The 16,754-nt window shown below is 40.1% G+C and overlaps 2 protein-coding genes across 3 annotated transcripts in view; one reads left to right on the forward strand and one right to left on the reverse strand.

The window, feature by feature from the left end:
• The window catches only part of LOC117338050 (dynein heavy chain 5, axonemal-like), a 102,736-nt gene extending 93,383 nt beyond the window's left edge, over positions 1 to 9,353 (forward strand). The window contains 6 exon segments of the mRNA XM_033899216.1: positions 1 to 227; positions 828 to 1,100; positions 1,837 to 2,099; positions 2,436 to 2,805; positions 6,900 to 7,052; positions 7,334 to 9,353. Of these exon segments, the coding sequence (XP_033755107.1) occupies positions 1 to 227; positions 828 to 1,100; positions 1,837 to 2,099; positions 2,436 to 2,805; positions 6,900 to 7,052; positions 7,334 to 7,720 (1,673 nt within the window). The 3' untranslated portion in view covers positions 7,721 to 9,353.
• Positions 9,354 to 10,456: 1,103 nt separating this feature from the next.
• The window catches only part of LOC117337388 (probable ATP-dependent RNA helicase DHX35), a 192,164-nt gene continuing 185,866 nt past the window's right edge, over positions 10,457 to 16,754 (reverse strand). Inside the window, exons 23-25 of one of the 2 annotated variants that reach the window (XR_004534805.1) lie at positions 12,386 to 12,497; positions 10,783 to 11,665; positions 10,457 to 10,746 (exon numbers count right to left, since the gene is read on the reverse strand). Coding sequence is in view for 1 of the 2 variants with exons in the window: in XM_033898361.1 (XP_033754252.1) it covers positions 11,627 to 11,665; positions 12,386 to 12,497 (151 nt within the window). In the remaining variant the exon portion in view is untranslated. Of the gene's footprint in view, positions 11,666 to 12,385; positions 12,498 to 16,754 lie in introns of both variants that reach the window. The other variant, XM_033898361.1, reaches the window with a different exon arrangement.

The raw sequence follows: 16,754 nt of genomic DNA on the forward strand, positions 1-16,754 counted from the left end.
AATGCCATGCCATCTCCATGGGGCAGGGTCAGGAAGTCCACGCCCGTCGCTTGTTGACCCAAGGGGTCCAGAACGGTGGCTGGCTCCTACTGCAGAACTGCCATCTCAGTCTGGACTATGTATTGGAAGTCCTCGACCAGATCATAGAAATTGAGAGCATCAATGATGAGTTCAGAGTGTGGGTCACAACTGAAGTGCACGTCAAGTTCCCCATCAACTTCCTACAGGTACGTCATATTTCATCTCCATATAACTTTTGTTATTTCATTACTAGTGCACGGTTCCCTCAGATCTGAAATTCAGCCTGGGAAACTCTTGGAATTTAATGTCATGACTTATATAATTTAACATAAATTCCTTGAAAAGTCCCTCAATTTATGTCTTTACTGTCCAAGTTAATGTTTGTCACGAGATGCATGTCACATTAACTACCAACATCATGCAGTTTAATGTACCGGGGTATTTTACTCTGTAGGAGGACGTTTGACTGGATGTTAGTTTATGTTACATAGCAACCTCAATTCTACATAAAGTTAATGATATACTGTCCCCGAAGAAAAGTCCTGGGAAAGTCTTACAACTTGGTGATTCATGTTCCTATGAACCATGCTAGTGGCACTGTAAAAATTAGTGATATAAAATTACTTTGGTTAACTCAATTTTCAGTGGATTATTAAATTTTGGAGAGGGCCAGGAAAAGACAAATGATTTGGAAAATACATGTACAAAATGTACAATAAAACCATATTATAATAAAAACTAATTCCTGGATATCATTCTCAAATATTTTATAGATTTTCAGTAGAATTTTGTAATATATGTTTCAGATTGCCATTAAATTCACCAACGAGCCTCCGCAGGGTATGAAGGCTGGTCTGAAACGTTCTTACGCAGGCATGACACAGGACTTCATTGATATCTCTAACATGCCCCAATGGAAACCCATGCTGTATGGTGTATCCTTCCTCCACTCAGTCGTTCAAGAGCGCAGAAAGTTTGGTCCACTCGGCTGGAACATTCCGTACGAGTTCAATGCTGCCGACTACAATGCTAGTGTTCAGTTTGTTCAGAATCATTTGGACGACATGGATCTGAAGAAGGTAAGTTGACAGGAAGGCGTTAGTTTACTACTTTTCCTTATTTATTCGCAAATAAGCCCCTGCTAACAAATAACCCCCCCCCCTTGAAGGGCCTTCTTCAGTTTTGTAAAATTATCAATTTAAAAATAGTAGTGTAAAAGTGGGTTCACAATTAAGCCGTCCCCAACACAGGGGCAAGTCGTAATGTACCCTGGGGTGGGGGGGGGGACTTCTGTACTACACAAGCCCCCTCCCGCTCCCCCTCCCGCTCCCCCTCCCCCAGATACATTGTTACCTGCTGCTGTGCTGGCAAACTTTCAATACTTATCTTTTACACTCCAGGGCTTATTTGAGGATAAATTTGGTAAAACAATCTGATAACGGCATACATTGTTCCGTAGATTAATTCAATAGCACATGCTAAATTTATCAAAAAAATTTAATTAAAATATCCACATAAAAATCTATATTTAGTGTATAAATCTGTCTTTATACACAACATATTGCAATTTTTTATACAGGGAAATATTGGTGTTAAATTCAGAGGTTTGGCATTTTATCTAGTGGGAAATATAGAAAAATTGGAAAGAAAAATGGGACTTTTAACAACATTTATATGAGGTATAATCAAGAGTAAAGGTCCATTATCACAGCTGTTCAGATTCGGATGCTGGACTGTCGTGTATTGCTGGTAGCAGCTAAGTTGTATATTTTTATCATCAAAGAAATGATCAGGTTTGTTCATTTTACCTTACAGGGAGTGAATTGGACAAATGTACGTTACATGTTTGGAGAGATTCAGTACGGAGGTCGTGTAACCGACGACTATGACAAACGTCTGCTCAACACATTCTGCAAGGTGTGGTTCGGAGAGCAGATGTTCCAGCCCAACTTTGTGTTTTACAAGGGATATGTCATACCAAAATGTAACAAGCATGCAGAGTACCTAGAGTTCATTTCAGGACTCCCGGCTACAGACACACCCGAGGTGTTTGGTCTCCATGGCAACGCTGATATTACGTAAGTCGATTTCTTCATAAATAAATCTGGAAGAATACTACTTATATATAAATGTGTGAAATCCACCTTTAAATAAAATATTAATTTTTTAAATTATAAATATATTTTTTAAGCTTTAGCATTTTTGGTGGAGAGAGAAATGAGAAAGAGAAAGCGAACTTTCGGAGTCAAGTACATGTTTATTTTTTATTTAACCATTGCTATCATGAGGTGTATGGTCATTTTTGGTATGGAGGTCACAAGTTTGCTTTCTATTTTGTCATCTCAAGAATTAAATGACAAAATGAATTCTCACAAAAATACTTGACATACAGGATTACCTTTGCTTTGTTCCAGATACCAGAGCCAGACAGCCAAGTCTGTCCTCGATACGATCCTCGAAATCCAGCCCAAGGACAGTAGCGGCGGTGGTGGCGAGACACGTGAATCTGTTGTTTACCGTCTCTGTGACGACATGTTGGACAAACTCCCCAACGATTATGTACCCTATGAGGTCAGGGGTCGTCTTCAGAAGATGGGACCCTTCCAGCCAATGAACATTTTCCTGAGGCAAGAGATTGATCGCATGCAGAAGGTCATTGCTACGGTCCGCTTTACACTCAACGACCTCAAACTTGCCATTGATGGTACTATCATTATGAGTGAGAACCTGCGTGATGCCCTCGACTCCATGTACGATGCCAGGATACCTAAATTATGGCAGAAGGTACGTTATACTGATCAACCCCACATCATGTGACATGTACCGTAGGGGATCTAGTAACGTTATACTGATCAACCCCACACCATGTGACATATTGTACCGTAGGGGACCTAGTAAGGTTATACTGATCAACCCCACACCATGTGACATGTACCGTAGGGGACCTAGTAAGGTTATACTGATCAACCCCACACCATGTGACATGTACCGTAGGGGACCTAGTAAGGTTATACTGATCAACCCCACACCATGTGACATGTACCGTAGGGATCTAGTAAGGTTATACTGATCAACCCCACACCATGTGACATGTACCGTAGGGACCTAGTAAGGTTATACTGATCAACCCCACACCATGTGACATGTACCGTAGGGGTCTAGTAAGGTTATACTGATCAACCCCACACCATGTGACATGTACCGTAGGGGACCTAGTAAGGTTATACTGATCAACCCCACACCATGTGACATGTAGGGGACCTAGTAAGGTTATACTGATCAACCCCACACCATGTGACATGTACCGTAGGGGACCTAGTAAGGTTATACTGATCAACCCCACACCATGTGACATGTACCGTAGGGGACCTAGTAAGGTTATACTGATCAACCCCACACCATGTGACATGTACCGTAGGGGACCTAGTAAGGTTATACTGATCAACCCCACACCATGTGACATGTACCGTAGGGACCTAGTAATGTTATACTGATCAACCCCACACCATGTGACATGTACCGTAGGGGACCTAGTAAGGTTATACTGATCAACCCCACACCATGTGACATGTACCGTAGGGGATCTAGTAAGGTTATACTGATCAACCCCACACCATGTGACATGTACCGTAGGGGACCTAGTAAGGTTATACTGATCAACCCCACACCATGTGACATATTGTACCGTAGGGGACCTAGTAAGGTTATACTGATCAACCCCACACCATGTGACATATTGTACCGTAGAGGACCTAGTAAGGTTATACTGATCAACCCCACACCATGTGACATGTACCGTAGGGACCTAGTAAGGTTATACTGATCAACCCCACACCATGTGACATATTGTACCGTAGGGGACCTAGTAAGGTTATACTGATCAACCCCACACCATGTGACATATTGTACCGTAGGGACCTAGTAAGGTTATACTGATCAACCCCACACCATGTGACATGTACCGTAGGGGACCTAGTAAGGTTATACTGATCAACCCCACACCATGTGACATATTGTACCGTAGAGATCTAGTAAGGTTATACTGATCAACCCCACACCATGTGACATGTACCGTAGGGGATCTAGTAAGGTTATACTGATCAACCCCACACCATGTGACATGTACCGTAGGGGACCTAGTAAGGTTATACTGATCAACCCCACACCATGTGACATGTACCGTAGGGGACCTAGTAAGGTTATACTGATCAACCCCACACCATGTGACATATTGTACCGTAGGGATCTAGTAAGGTTATACTGATCAACCCCACACCATGTGACATGTACCGTAGGGGATCTAGTAAGGTTATACTGATCAACCCCACACCATGTGACATGTACCGTAGGGGACCTAGTAAGGTTATACTGATCAACCCCACACCATGTGACATGTACCGTAGGGGACCTAGTAAGGTTATACTGATCAACCCCACACCATGTGACATATTGTACCGTAGGGGACCTAGTAAGGTTATACTGATCAACCCCACACCATGTGACATATTGTACCGTAGGGACCTAGTAAGGTTATACTGATCAACCCCACACCATGTGACATATTGTACCGTAGGGACCTAGTAAGGTTATACTGATCAACCCCACACCATGTGACATATTGTACCGTAGGGGACCTAGTAAGGTTATACTGATCAACCCCACACCATGTGACATGTACCGTAGGGGACCTAGTAAGGTTATACTGATCAACCCCACACCATGTGACATATGTACCGTAGGGACCTAGTAAGGTTATACTGATCAACCCCACACCATGTGACATGTACCGTAGGGACCTAGTAAGGTTATACTGATCAACCCCACACCATGTGACATATTGTACCGTAGGGGACCTAGTAAGGTTATACTGATCAACCCCACACCATGTGACATGTACCGTAGGGGACCTAGTAAGGTTATACTGATCAACCCCACACCATGTGACATATTGTACCGTAGGGGACCTAGTAAGGTTATACTGATCAACCCCACACCATGTGACATGTACCGTAGGGGACCTAGTAAGGTTATACTGATCAACCCCACACCATGTGACATGTACCGTAGGGGATCTAGTAAGGTTATACTGATCAACCCCACACCATGTGACATGTACCCTAGGGGACCTAGTAAGGTTATACTGATCAACCCCACACCATGTGACATGTACCGTAGGGGACCTAGTAAGGTTATACTGATCAACCCCACACCATGTGACATATTGTACCGTAGGGACCTAGTAAGGTTATACTGATCAACCCCACACCATGTGACATATTGTACCGTAGGGACCTAGTAAGGTTATACTGATCAACCCCACACCATGTGACATGTACCGTAGGGACCTAGTAATGTTATACTGATCAACCCCACACCATGTGACATATTGTACCGTAGGGGACCTAGTAAGGTTATACTGATCAACCCCACACCATGTGACATGTTGTACCGTAGGGGACCTAGTAAGGTTATACTGATCAACCCCACACCATGTGACATATTGTACCGTAGGGGACCTAGTAAGGTTATACTGATCAACCCCACACCATGTGACATGTACCGTAGGGGATCTAGTAAGGTTATACTGATCAACCCCACACCATGTGACATGTACCGTAGGGGATCTAGTAAGGTTATACTGATCAACCCCACACCATGTGACATGTACCGTAGGGGACCTAGTAAGGTTATACTGATCAACCCCACACCATGTGACATGTACCGTAGGGGACCTAGTAAGGTTATACTGATCAACCCCACACCATGTGACATATGTGCCATAGGTGACCTTAGTAAGTGTCCCTCTGCCAAAATATCCTGTCAGTTTACCATAATTCATCAACATGCTTGGAAAATGTCTATGGTTACTTTATACGCCCTAACTGCCATGAAGTCGTTCATTGGTCCTATACATAATGAAATAGAATTTCATTGTTTATGTTTGAATAGATGGTTAGACACTCTGAATGTTTACTGTAACCAATCCCGAGGGGATGAGGGGCGGGACCCAACGTAGTCAAATGTGCTAACATTTCTGCAAATTCTTTTTTTAGATCGAATCAAAGACTTCAGTCACTGTCTTAAATCCATGCTAGATATTGGATATAGCTGGCTTTGTTGTTTTTTGACACTTGAATATTTTTGTTCATGTATGATATAGATCATGTTGTGATATGTTGTTGACCTTTGTGATATGTTGTTGACCTTTAATTGTGATGTTGTTGACCTTTGATTGTGATATGTTGTTGACCTTTGATTGTGATATGTTGTTGACCTTTGATTGTGATACGTTGTTGACCTTTGATTGTGATACGTTGTTGACCTTTGATTGTGATATGTTGTTGACCTTTGTGATATGTTGTTGACCTTTAATTGTGATGTTGTTGACCTTTGATTGTGATATGTTGTTGACCTTTGATTGTGATATGTTGACCTTTGATTGTGATATGTTGCTGACCTTTGATTGTGATATGTTGTTGACCTTTGATTGTGATATGTTGTTGACCTTTGATTGTGATACGTTGTTGACCTTTGATTGTGATATGTTGACCTTTGATTGTGATACGTTGTTGACCTTTGATTGTGATATGTTGTTGACCTTTGATTGTGATATGTTGACCTTTGATTGTGATACGTTGTTGACCTTTAATTGTGATGTTGTTGACCTTTGATTGTGATATGTTGTTGACCTTTGATTGTGATATGTTGTTGACCTTTGTGATACGTTGTTGACCTTTGATTGTGATATGTTGTTGACCTTTGTGATATATTGTTGACCTTTGTGATACGTTGTTGACCTTTGATTGTGATATGTTGTTGACCTTTGTGATATATTGTTGACATTTGACTGTGATATGTTGTTGACCTTTGATTTACAGATTTCCTGGGACTCCAGCACCCTTGGGTTCTGGTTTACTGAACTGATCGACAGGAACACTCAATTCCACACCTGGTGTTTCGAAGGTCGACCCAACACATTCTGGATGACTGGATTCTTCAATGCTCAAGGATTCCTCACTGCTATGAGACAGGTGTGTAAACGTCATCACAAAACGATCACAAAAGTTTATCAAATTCAAGTCCTTCTTTACAAAGTCAAGGTCACAAATTTATCTTTTTTAAGTCAATGTTAGTCTCCAACAGTTGAGTAAGGTTAACTTGGTTTAAGTTTTTATGAGAAATCATTGTTTCAAATGAAAATTAAAAATGCATCCATCTTTTTCAATTTTGTTTATTCCTCAGTATTGTACCTCACTGAAAAAAAAACAAAAAAAGCTTTTTTCAACCAAAAATTTATATATATTCTTTACAGGAAGTGACTCGTGCTCACAAGGGCTGGGCCCTGGACAGTGTCATCCTTCATAATGACGTAACTAGATACAGCCGTGATGACATCACCACGCCACCGTCAGAAGGTGTATACGTGTACGGACTGTTCCTAGAGGGCGCTGGTTGGGAACGAAGAGGTTGTCGCTTGATTGAACCAAAGCCTAAAATTCTGTTTGAAACAATGCCGGTTATCCACATTTACGCCATCAACAGCACAGGAGGGCAAGACAGCCGCATGTACTCCTGTCCGATCTACAAGAAACCCCGCAGAACTGACCTCACTTACATCGCAGCTGTCAACCTCAAGACCAATCAGATTCCTGATCACTGGATCCTCCGTGGTGTTGCTTTGCTGTGTGATACAAAGTAAACATGCCCCAAAAGCAACAAAATCATGTAAAAACATTTACAGCAATGGAAAAACCAACATCAATATTTCTTAAGAATAAACTTTCTGACAAATATTTCTGTGATAATAATGTACATTTTGAGTACAAGACAGTGTCGTTTCATTGTTACCAACATGACTGCAGTTTGGCCTGCAGCAGAGGAAATTGAAAGCATCAGACAGTCTTGACTAAAACTCTGTAGCCCGCAGCATAGGAAGCTGTTAGCAACAATTAGTGATGACTAGACGTCCGTAGTCTATCTTAACGAATTACTAGTATTGTCATATATATATTTCTCATAGTTATAATATATTAGTAGACAACTCGGAAGAGAAAGGCCTACAAATACTAAACCAAAGTATCTATATTAGATTATACGACTTAGCTAACGCTTTTGATACTTCAAATCTTTTACAGTATGTCCGTCCTAAAACCTTACTCGTGGTATGTGTATATATATGCCTATAGATTCAGTATTGTATCTATTTGAAGCCTTTATGTCATTAGTAGATTTTTATACATTTTTTTTTAGTACATATTTGTCTTTTCATTGATTACCATAATGCATTAAAGTAAATATCCGTCCCCGCCCCCCGCCCTAAATGTGATAATTATACAAATACTTATTTATAGTCGTTTAAATTAACATGTTAGTCAAACATTCCAATGACAATGAAGTGATGTTTTATGATATAATGGAATATCTCACACTTCAAACACAAGCTTTCTGAATATGATACAGGCAATGCCATATGTAGAATACCTCAAGTGCTCCCTGAGTTAATTTTGCATTTAATTAAGTTATTCTGTTAACCAATTAAATTTCTTGCATTTTTTTTCTTTTCTCTTTTTTTTCTCTTGAAAACTATTCTTGCAGGTGATCTTAGAATATACTGGATACTGAAATTAGTAATCAAAATATTCATTTTCAATTTTAATAATTATCATTTATATACAAGTATATACATATTAAAGGGAGATTTGAATCATTAAGAGGTTTGTTCCATTGAAAATTATTGTAAAATTTATCTCATGAGATTTTCTGTAATCAATATATTCCGTCCTATTGTCTAATTTCTTGTTTATGGAGTCTCATTTGAACATTTTGAGGAGGCAGAGATTTTTTTCTGTGAACACTAGATGATAAAAGATTCAGTTGTGTATATAGTCTAACAGGAAAAATCAGTAAAAAGTAACTTTTTGTCCATGTTATGAAAACTACAATAATTTATTGAATTATATACATAGTGTATACTGCTGAAGAAGCTAACATTATTTATGCTAAGTTATTCCATTACTTGAAATATATTTACTAAAAATTAAAATGATTTAATTACTGAAGATCTATGTAATTTTGAATTACAGGGAAAACCTTGTCTGTGATATACATATCAACATGTGATTGCTTACGTTTTTTCTTCAGACTGTACAAGTTACCTCCCCTTGTCCATAGTCCCCTTCTGTGTAGTGAAGAATATAAGTAATTCCTTGTTTATCTATAATTAAATACTTTCTCTATGTTCAATGTTATTTATATACAAATGCCATTTTTTGGTATCTTGGCTATAGTTGTTTAAAATTTGTTAGAAAATAAAAATATTTCATCAAACAAAATGTGTTTTTTGTGTTGATTCCAATACATGAATTGATAAATACATATTATAATGCTTTTTATAGATTAAATAGTATATATAGAAAAAGCCATGATCCATCTTGCTAAGAAGCAACCATCTTTATCGGGATAAACATGCACATCAATTATGACATCCTTACACAAATCTATAAACAAGATACATTATGACTTAGAAATCTTGGCATCACCTTTTCATCATGTACCTACATAATAAAACTGAATTTGAAATATGTACAAACATATATTCTAATTTCTTCAGAAACCTATTTTCTGCATTTGAGGTCAAAGTTCAACATGTTGAGATCTGGATGATTTATTTGTAATGGTACATATATTATCTGATGTACCTACATAATATATAGCACAGGGACTTGGCACAAATCCCAACACACGGTCCATATATATATTAGTTAATATTATTATATATGGATTGTGGGTTTGGAATTCGTGCCTATTAAGTCCCTGTGCTATACCAAGTCTGAATTTTACTTGTTATGAAATAGTGACAAAATCGTATTCTGTGGATGAGCGGGTGCATGGACAAGGTGAATGCTGAATTCCTTGACTTTCAGGTGACGGTGAAATGAATGTTTCCATGTCCTCAAAGAATTACATATATATATGTACATGGTTTTGATTACAGACCATAGAGTCCTTAATGTTTGAAACACTTGCAACATATTTTAAATATTGTACCAAATTCATCTAGAGTACCATATTTACCCTGTAATAAGCCCAGGGGGCAACATGTACATCAAACTTTAATTGAAGGGGGTCTTCCCCGAACACCAACAATTGAGGATATGGGGAGGACTTAAAGCTTGTCAAGAGACAATGAAATCGAATTTGTAAGCAATTTTACTGAACTGCAATGTCCATGGGTTGCCTTTTTACCAGGTATGGGCTTATTGTCCGATTAACATTACTTATCTTAGTTTTTACATGTATCAAGGCCTTTTTCAAAAGCATAATAAAATTCTGTGCAGTTTTAGGCAAGACAAATTCAAGTCAGCATTTGTTGAAAGTGTAAAGAAACAGTATATGTCTACTGCATAAAATAATAAATCACAAAAGAATTCTCTAATGCACTATTACAAAGTAGTTTATTTAAAATATTCTTGGTATTGAAATTATACATCTAAAACAAAACCCAGCATTCCCATTCTCACATGAAACATCATTCTCATTTACTTTCTTGCCTTAAACGGCATTCTCATTCATGATCAGTTTCTCACTAAATCAGCATTCTCATTCAATTTCTTCAACAGAATTCTCATTAAAACTCTTATCTAAAACGGCATTTTCAGTCAATTTCTTAAACAAAATTCTAATTAAATATCTGATCTAAAACAGCATTCTCAGTCAATTTCTCACCTTATACAGAAACAGAATTCTCATTCAATATCTCACCTAACACAGTATTCTCATTCAATATTTCGTCTTTAAAAATGAACAGCCTTTTCATTCAACGTACCTTACCAGAACAATTTTCTCTCTCAATGTATCATCTGGGTGGTCGGGTGGAACAGAGGTAGCACACTCGCCTTTCACCTAGGAGGCCGGGGTTCAATTCCCCTGGATGGAAAATGTACGGGTTACCTCCCCAACCATGTGGGTTTTCCCTGAGTACTCCGATTTCCTCCCACAGTAAGACCCCTCGCACACTTTAATCTTGGCCAACAATCGTGATCAATATATGTTGATATAACTGGCTTTGCAATTGTTGTAAAATAAATAAAGTTTATTATCTTACACTCAATTTCTAAACTCTCTTCCTAATATGAACAAACGCACAAATAGGATCGCCTACTTTGTCTATAATAAGGTCCAAGGGATAGGTCATTCGTGTCGGACTATACCCTTTAATATTCCCATTGATCACCTAGTCCTACAATGACATGTTACTTTAACTGGGGCCAAGGTCATCTGTCGTCTGGGAGTTAACACAACAGAGAATAATGTCATGTTATCATCTACAATCAAGATGGACACGGGATGTCATCTGAAAGCCAATCAACAATACTTTGCACTATCATAGAAGTTTCAATGCAGATTGAGTGAAGATGAAACTGCTGTACTGCTATTGACTACAAAATCATCATAAGACAGTCGTAAGTCCGAGTCTGCGTGACAGTCGTCCGAGGCTCCGTGACAGTGAGCCGTTTCTATATAGAAGGCCTCTGATCATGATCCTTGGCGGGAGTCAGGACCTCTGTTGGGCAGTGTTCATCTTGTGGGTTATTTTTCTAAATGCTCAATCAAGTTTGGACCGTTTGGCTGCAATTTCCCTTTCCTGCAACAATATAGAAACATACCTACATATATATCTAATTTATCAGTGTGACCTACATATTCTATCAGTGTGACCTATATAATTTATCAGTATGACCTAAATAACTTATCAGTGTGACCTATATAATTTATTAGTATGACCTATATAACTTATCAGTGTGACCTATATAATTTATCAGTGTGACCTACATTATTTATCAGTATGACCTATATATATATAATTTATCAGTGTGACCTACATATATATATAATTTTTTCAGTCTGACTTATATAACTTATATCAGTGTGACTAATTTCTCATTTTGACCTATGATTTTGTTTCCACAGCATAACTGCTGAAATATTTCCAAATTTTGTGTGTAGGTAGAGTTTCGGAAGACAATATGTGACAGAAGTATTTAACTGGCCCATACCTGGACCATTGCCCAGTGCAGACAAAAAAAAATTCAGGACCATATAAGTATTAACTGATACACAACTTTATTGAAACATTCTTCAGGTTGGTAAGTGTAAATGTGAATAGGCTTTGGTATATCATAACCATTGTATGATTAGAGCTTGACATTTTGGTGACTTCACTGTCACCTTCATCAGACAAATGACCAGTGTATGATTAGTGTGACTACATTTGATCTCATATTTCTCTTTCTATATACCTGTACCACAAATACAGGCACTAATACACAGTGTGATATAAGGTATACACTGATTGGATACTTACAGTACCAAATTGGTAGAAATGTGGGGCAAGCTCGGCCAGCCAATCGGGGTTTATAACCGTGATATCTCTCATGTAATCCTTGTTGGTCTGTACCACCTCGTTAAAGACAACCCTGTAAACAGTAAACAAAAATATTTACATATTGTTCATTTACTAGATTTATTTATCAACAGCCAGGGTAATTTTGATGCTAAGTCCCCTTGTAGCAGCTGGTGGCTACCTCACTGAGCTTCATTCAGGATTGCATGAATGCATGCTATCCAGAGCAATAGGGGTGAAATGTCTTGTCCAAGGACACTAACCAAGACAAAACCACCTGTAGCCACTCGGCCATTTTGTTTTTCCGAGCAGTCTCAAAATTGATTGCTACATGACTGTAAAGAAGGGGAATTTGAAGCTACAAATGAAATAAGAGAAATATCATTCCAATGTACTTCTCAAGAAATAATGATAACAAGAATTATGAAAGGATGGACAGACCATTGACAAAGGGCAATTTAAATAGTCCAGTACCTTTAAAGATGACGGCCTAAAAATATAAGTATAAAGTGATTTTAATTGACCAATAGTCACAGATGGATTCCCTTTTTATAGATATAAGTTGGATTGTTCTACTTGAGTTTCTAGAAAAAAAAGCAGATCTCCATTCTTCAGTATTGTAACATCAATCTTTCATTGTGAAGATGCTGTTCTGTATTACAACTAGAGTACTGACATATCAGAAAGGACCCCACAACTTGATTTTAATTTTTCAAAAACTTTTTCATGAATTTATATGGATGGACCAATTGGCATGACTGCTCAATACCAAAACCTAAGTAGATTTAAGTTACTTAAAAAGACAAGAAGCCAAAGGGCCTTACTGGCTTACTTAAGAGTTCTGATGTGTACACTGATAGATGAGGTCTTGCTTTTAATCCAATATTAAACACATCTCAGCCTTGTGACCTTAAAATTGGGTAAAGGTCATTCATTTGAATAAACTTTGTAACATTCCTCCCAGCATGCTACTAGCCCAATATCATGGCCCTGCATGGGCCTCTTGGTTATTGAGAAGAAGTTGTTGAAATGATTTGAGTACATTTGACCCCTTTGACCTTGAAAAAAGGTCAAGGTCATTTGATTTTAACAAACATTTCAGCCCTTTATCCAAGCATGCTACTGGCCAATATCATGACCCTACAATAAGGCCTCTTGGTTATTGAGAAGTCGAAAAAACGTCACATGAGGGATACCAGACGACACAGGAAAAATGATGATCGCAACAAGTAGTCGTCACTCGAGACTTTGTGTAAGGTGACCTTAAAATTATATATAATGATCTTAATTAAAGTCAGGATACAGCATCTCCAGTCAATATATCTGGAGTAAAAACGCACTGAAAATAATCCCCTATATTTTTGCTGTTATAAATATTTTCCTATCGAGTCTCCTTTCAGAAAACCAGTAACCTGTTGTCCGTTTCCTTCAACAACACAATTTTTGATAAAGGTGTATCATCTTAAAATTATTTGAAGTTTGTGATTAAATCATCAACGGTGTCAAAGTAACAAACAAATTTGCTACAATTAAGTATATGTGACAATGCCAAGCAGTTGATAATAAGGCATTTCATCTTGATCGGAAGTCTGATCGAGATGGGAGAGTGAGAAAGCATGTTATAGCAGTATTATAAACAAGCCTTAGGGGCCGTATGAGTAAATTATTATGTGAGAAAAACAATTCAATTATTGGTGAAACTGATACAATCAGCTGGGGGCTGTTTGTTTGAGTAAACAGGAAGGAGTCAACACCGGCGGGTTACCATGGGGACAAACACATAAACTGACCCTCCCAACATCCATCAACACTACAGTCGGAGATGGGCCATAATACATCGTAATTAAACCATCAATCATTTTTCTCTCCTCAAGTAGATCAAGTTTCCATTAACAATTACAAATATGGACATCCACAGCTGATTCATATTTAAATTCCATGGGTGTTAACATTTTACAATTAATGAATGTCAATACAAAATTGAGCTAAAGTAGTTTTAATTTCACACTGCGTTGTTGAAAACTGAAAGACATGACAATGAATGTATCTGACACATCCGCAATTAACAACGCATTGTTTTCATTGTTTGTTGACGAAGAATTTAAAACTATTAAAGGCAATCGATTAGAATACATGCTCAATTAATTGGCATCAGTATCATTACATATCTGTAGTTGTGTTGGGGTTTGAAGAGGAGCAGTGAAGTAAAATATTAACCAGACACTTACCAAACTTGAGAGGTTTTCCATGGCTAGGAGAGATGGTGTCAGGAAATGGGTTTCTCTGCATTACTTCTAGACATGAACCCAACACTTACCATTAGAGGGGAGCGGGGCATGAACCCAACACTTACCACTAGAGGGGAGGGGGGCATGAACCCAACACTTACCATTAGAGGGGAGCGGGGCATGAACCCAACACTAACCATTAGAGGGGACGGGAGCATGAACCCAACACTTACCATTAGAGGGGAGGGGGGCATGAACCCAACACTTACCATTAGATGGGAGGGGGCATGAACCCAACACTTACCATTAGAGGGGAGGGAGGCATGAACCCAACACTAACCATTAGAGGGGAGGGGGGCATGAACCCAACACTTACCATTAGATGGGAGGGGGGCATGAACCCAACACTTACCATTAGAGGGGAGGGGGGCATGAACCCAACACTTACCATTAGAGGGGAGGGGGGCATGAACCCAACACTTACCATTAGAGGGGAGCGGGGCATGAACCCAACAATTACCATTAGAGGGGAGCGGGGCATGAACCCAACACTTACCATTAGAGGGGAGGGGGGCATGAACCCAACACTTACCATGAGAGGGGAGAGGGGCATGAACCCAACACTTACCATTAGAGGGGAGAGGGGCATGAACCCAACACTTACCATTAGAGGGGAGAGGGGCATGAACCCAACACTTACCTTTAGAGGGGAGGGGAGCATGAACCTTACACTTACCATTGGGGGAGGGGGGCATGAACCCAACACTTACCATTAGAGGGAAAGGGGGGGGGGGGGGGGCATGAACTCAACACTTACCATTAGAGGGGAGGGGGGCATGAACCCAACACTTACCACTAGATGGGAGGGGGGCATGAACCCAACACTTACAATTAGATGGGAGGGGGGCATGAACCCAACACTTACCATTAGAGGGGAGGGGGGGGGGGGGGGGCATGAACCCAACACTTACCATTAGAGGGGAGGGGGGCATGAACCCAACACTTACCATTAGAGGGGAGGGGGGCATGAACTCAACACTTACCATTAGAGGGGAGGGGGGCATGAACCCAACATTTACCATTGTAGGGAAGAGGGCACAAGCCTGACACTTACCATTGGGGGAGGGCTGGGGGGGGGGGGGGCATGAACTCAACATTTACCATTAGAGGGGAGGGGGGCATGAACCCAACACTTACCATTAGAGGGGAGGGGGCATGAACCCAACACTTACCATTAGAGGGGAGGGGGGCATGAACTCAACATTTACCATTAGAGGGGAGGGGGGCATGAACCCAACACTTACCATTAGAGGGGACGGGGGCATGAACCAAACACTTACCATTAGAGGGGAGGAGGCATGAACCAAACACTTACCATTGGGGGAGGAGGTATGAACCTTACACTTACCATTAGAGGGGAGGGGGGCATGAACCCAACACTTACCATTAGAGGGGAGGGGGGCATGAACCCAACACTTACCATGAGAGGGGAGAGGGGCATGAACCCAACACTTACCATTAGAGGGGAGAGGGGCATGAACCCAACACTTACCATTAGAGGGGAGAGGGGCATGAACCCAACACTTACCTTTAGAGGGGAGGGGGCATGAACCCAACACTTACCATTAGAGGGGAGGGGGGCATGAACTCAACATTTACCATTAGAGGGGAGGGGGGCATGAACCCAACACTTACCATTAGAGGGGACGGGGGCATGAACCAAACACTTACCATTAGAGGAGAGGAGGCATGAACCAAACACTTACCATTGGGGGAGGAGGTATGAATCTTACACTTACCATTAGAGGGGAGGGGGGCATGAACTCAACACTTACCATTAGAGGGGAGGAGGCATGAACCAAACACTTACCATTGGGGGAGGAGGTATGAACCTTACACTTACCATTAGAGGGGAGGGGGGCATGAACTCAACATTTACCATTAGAGGGGAGGGGGGCATGAACCCAACACTTACCATTAGAGGGGAGGAGGTATGAACCTTACATTTACCATTAGAGGGGAGGGGGGCATGAACCCAACACTTACCATAAGAGGGGAGGAGGTATGAACCTTACACTTACCATTAGAGGGGAGGGGGGCAT

The sequence above is a fragment of the Pecten maximus genome, chromosome 11 (assembly GCF_902652985.1).
Source record: "Pecten maximus chromosome 11, xPecMax1.1, whole genome shotgun sequence".
Taxonomy (NCBI): domain Eukaryota; kingdom Metazoa; phylum Mollusca; class Bivalvia; order Pectinida; family Pectinidae; genus Pecten; species Pecten maximus.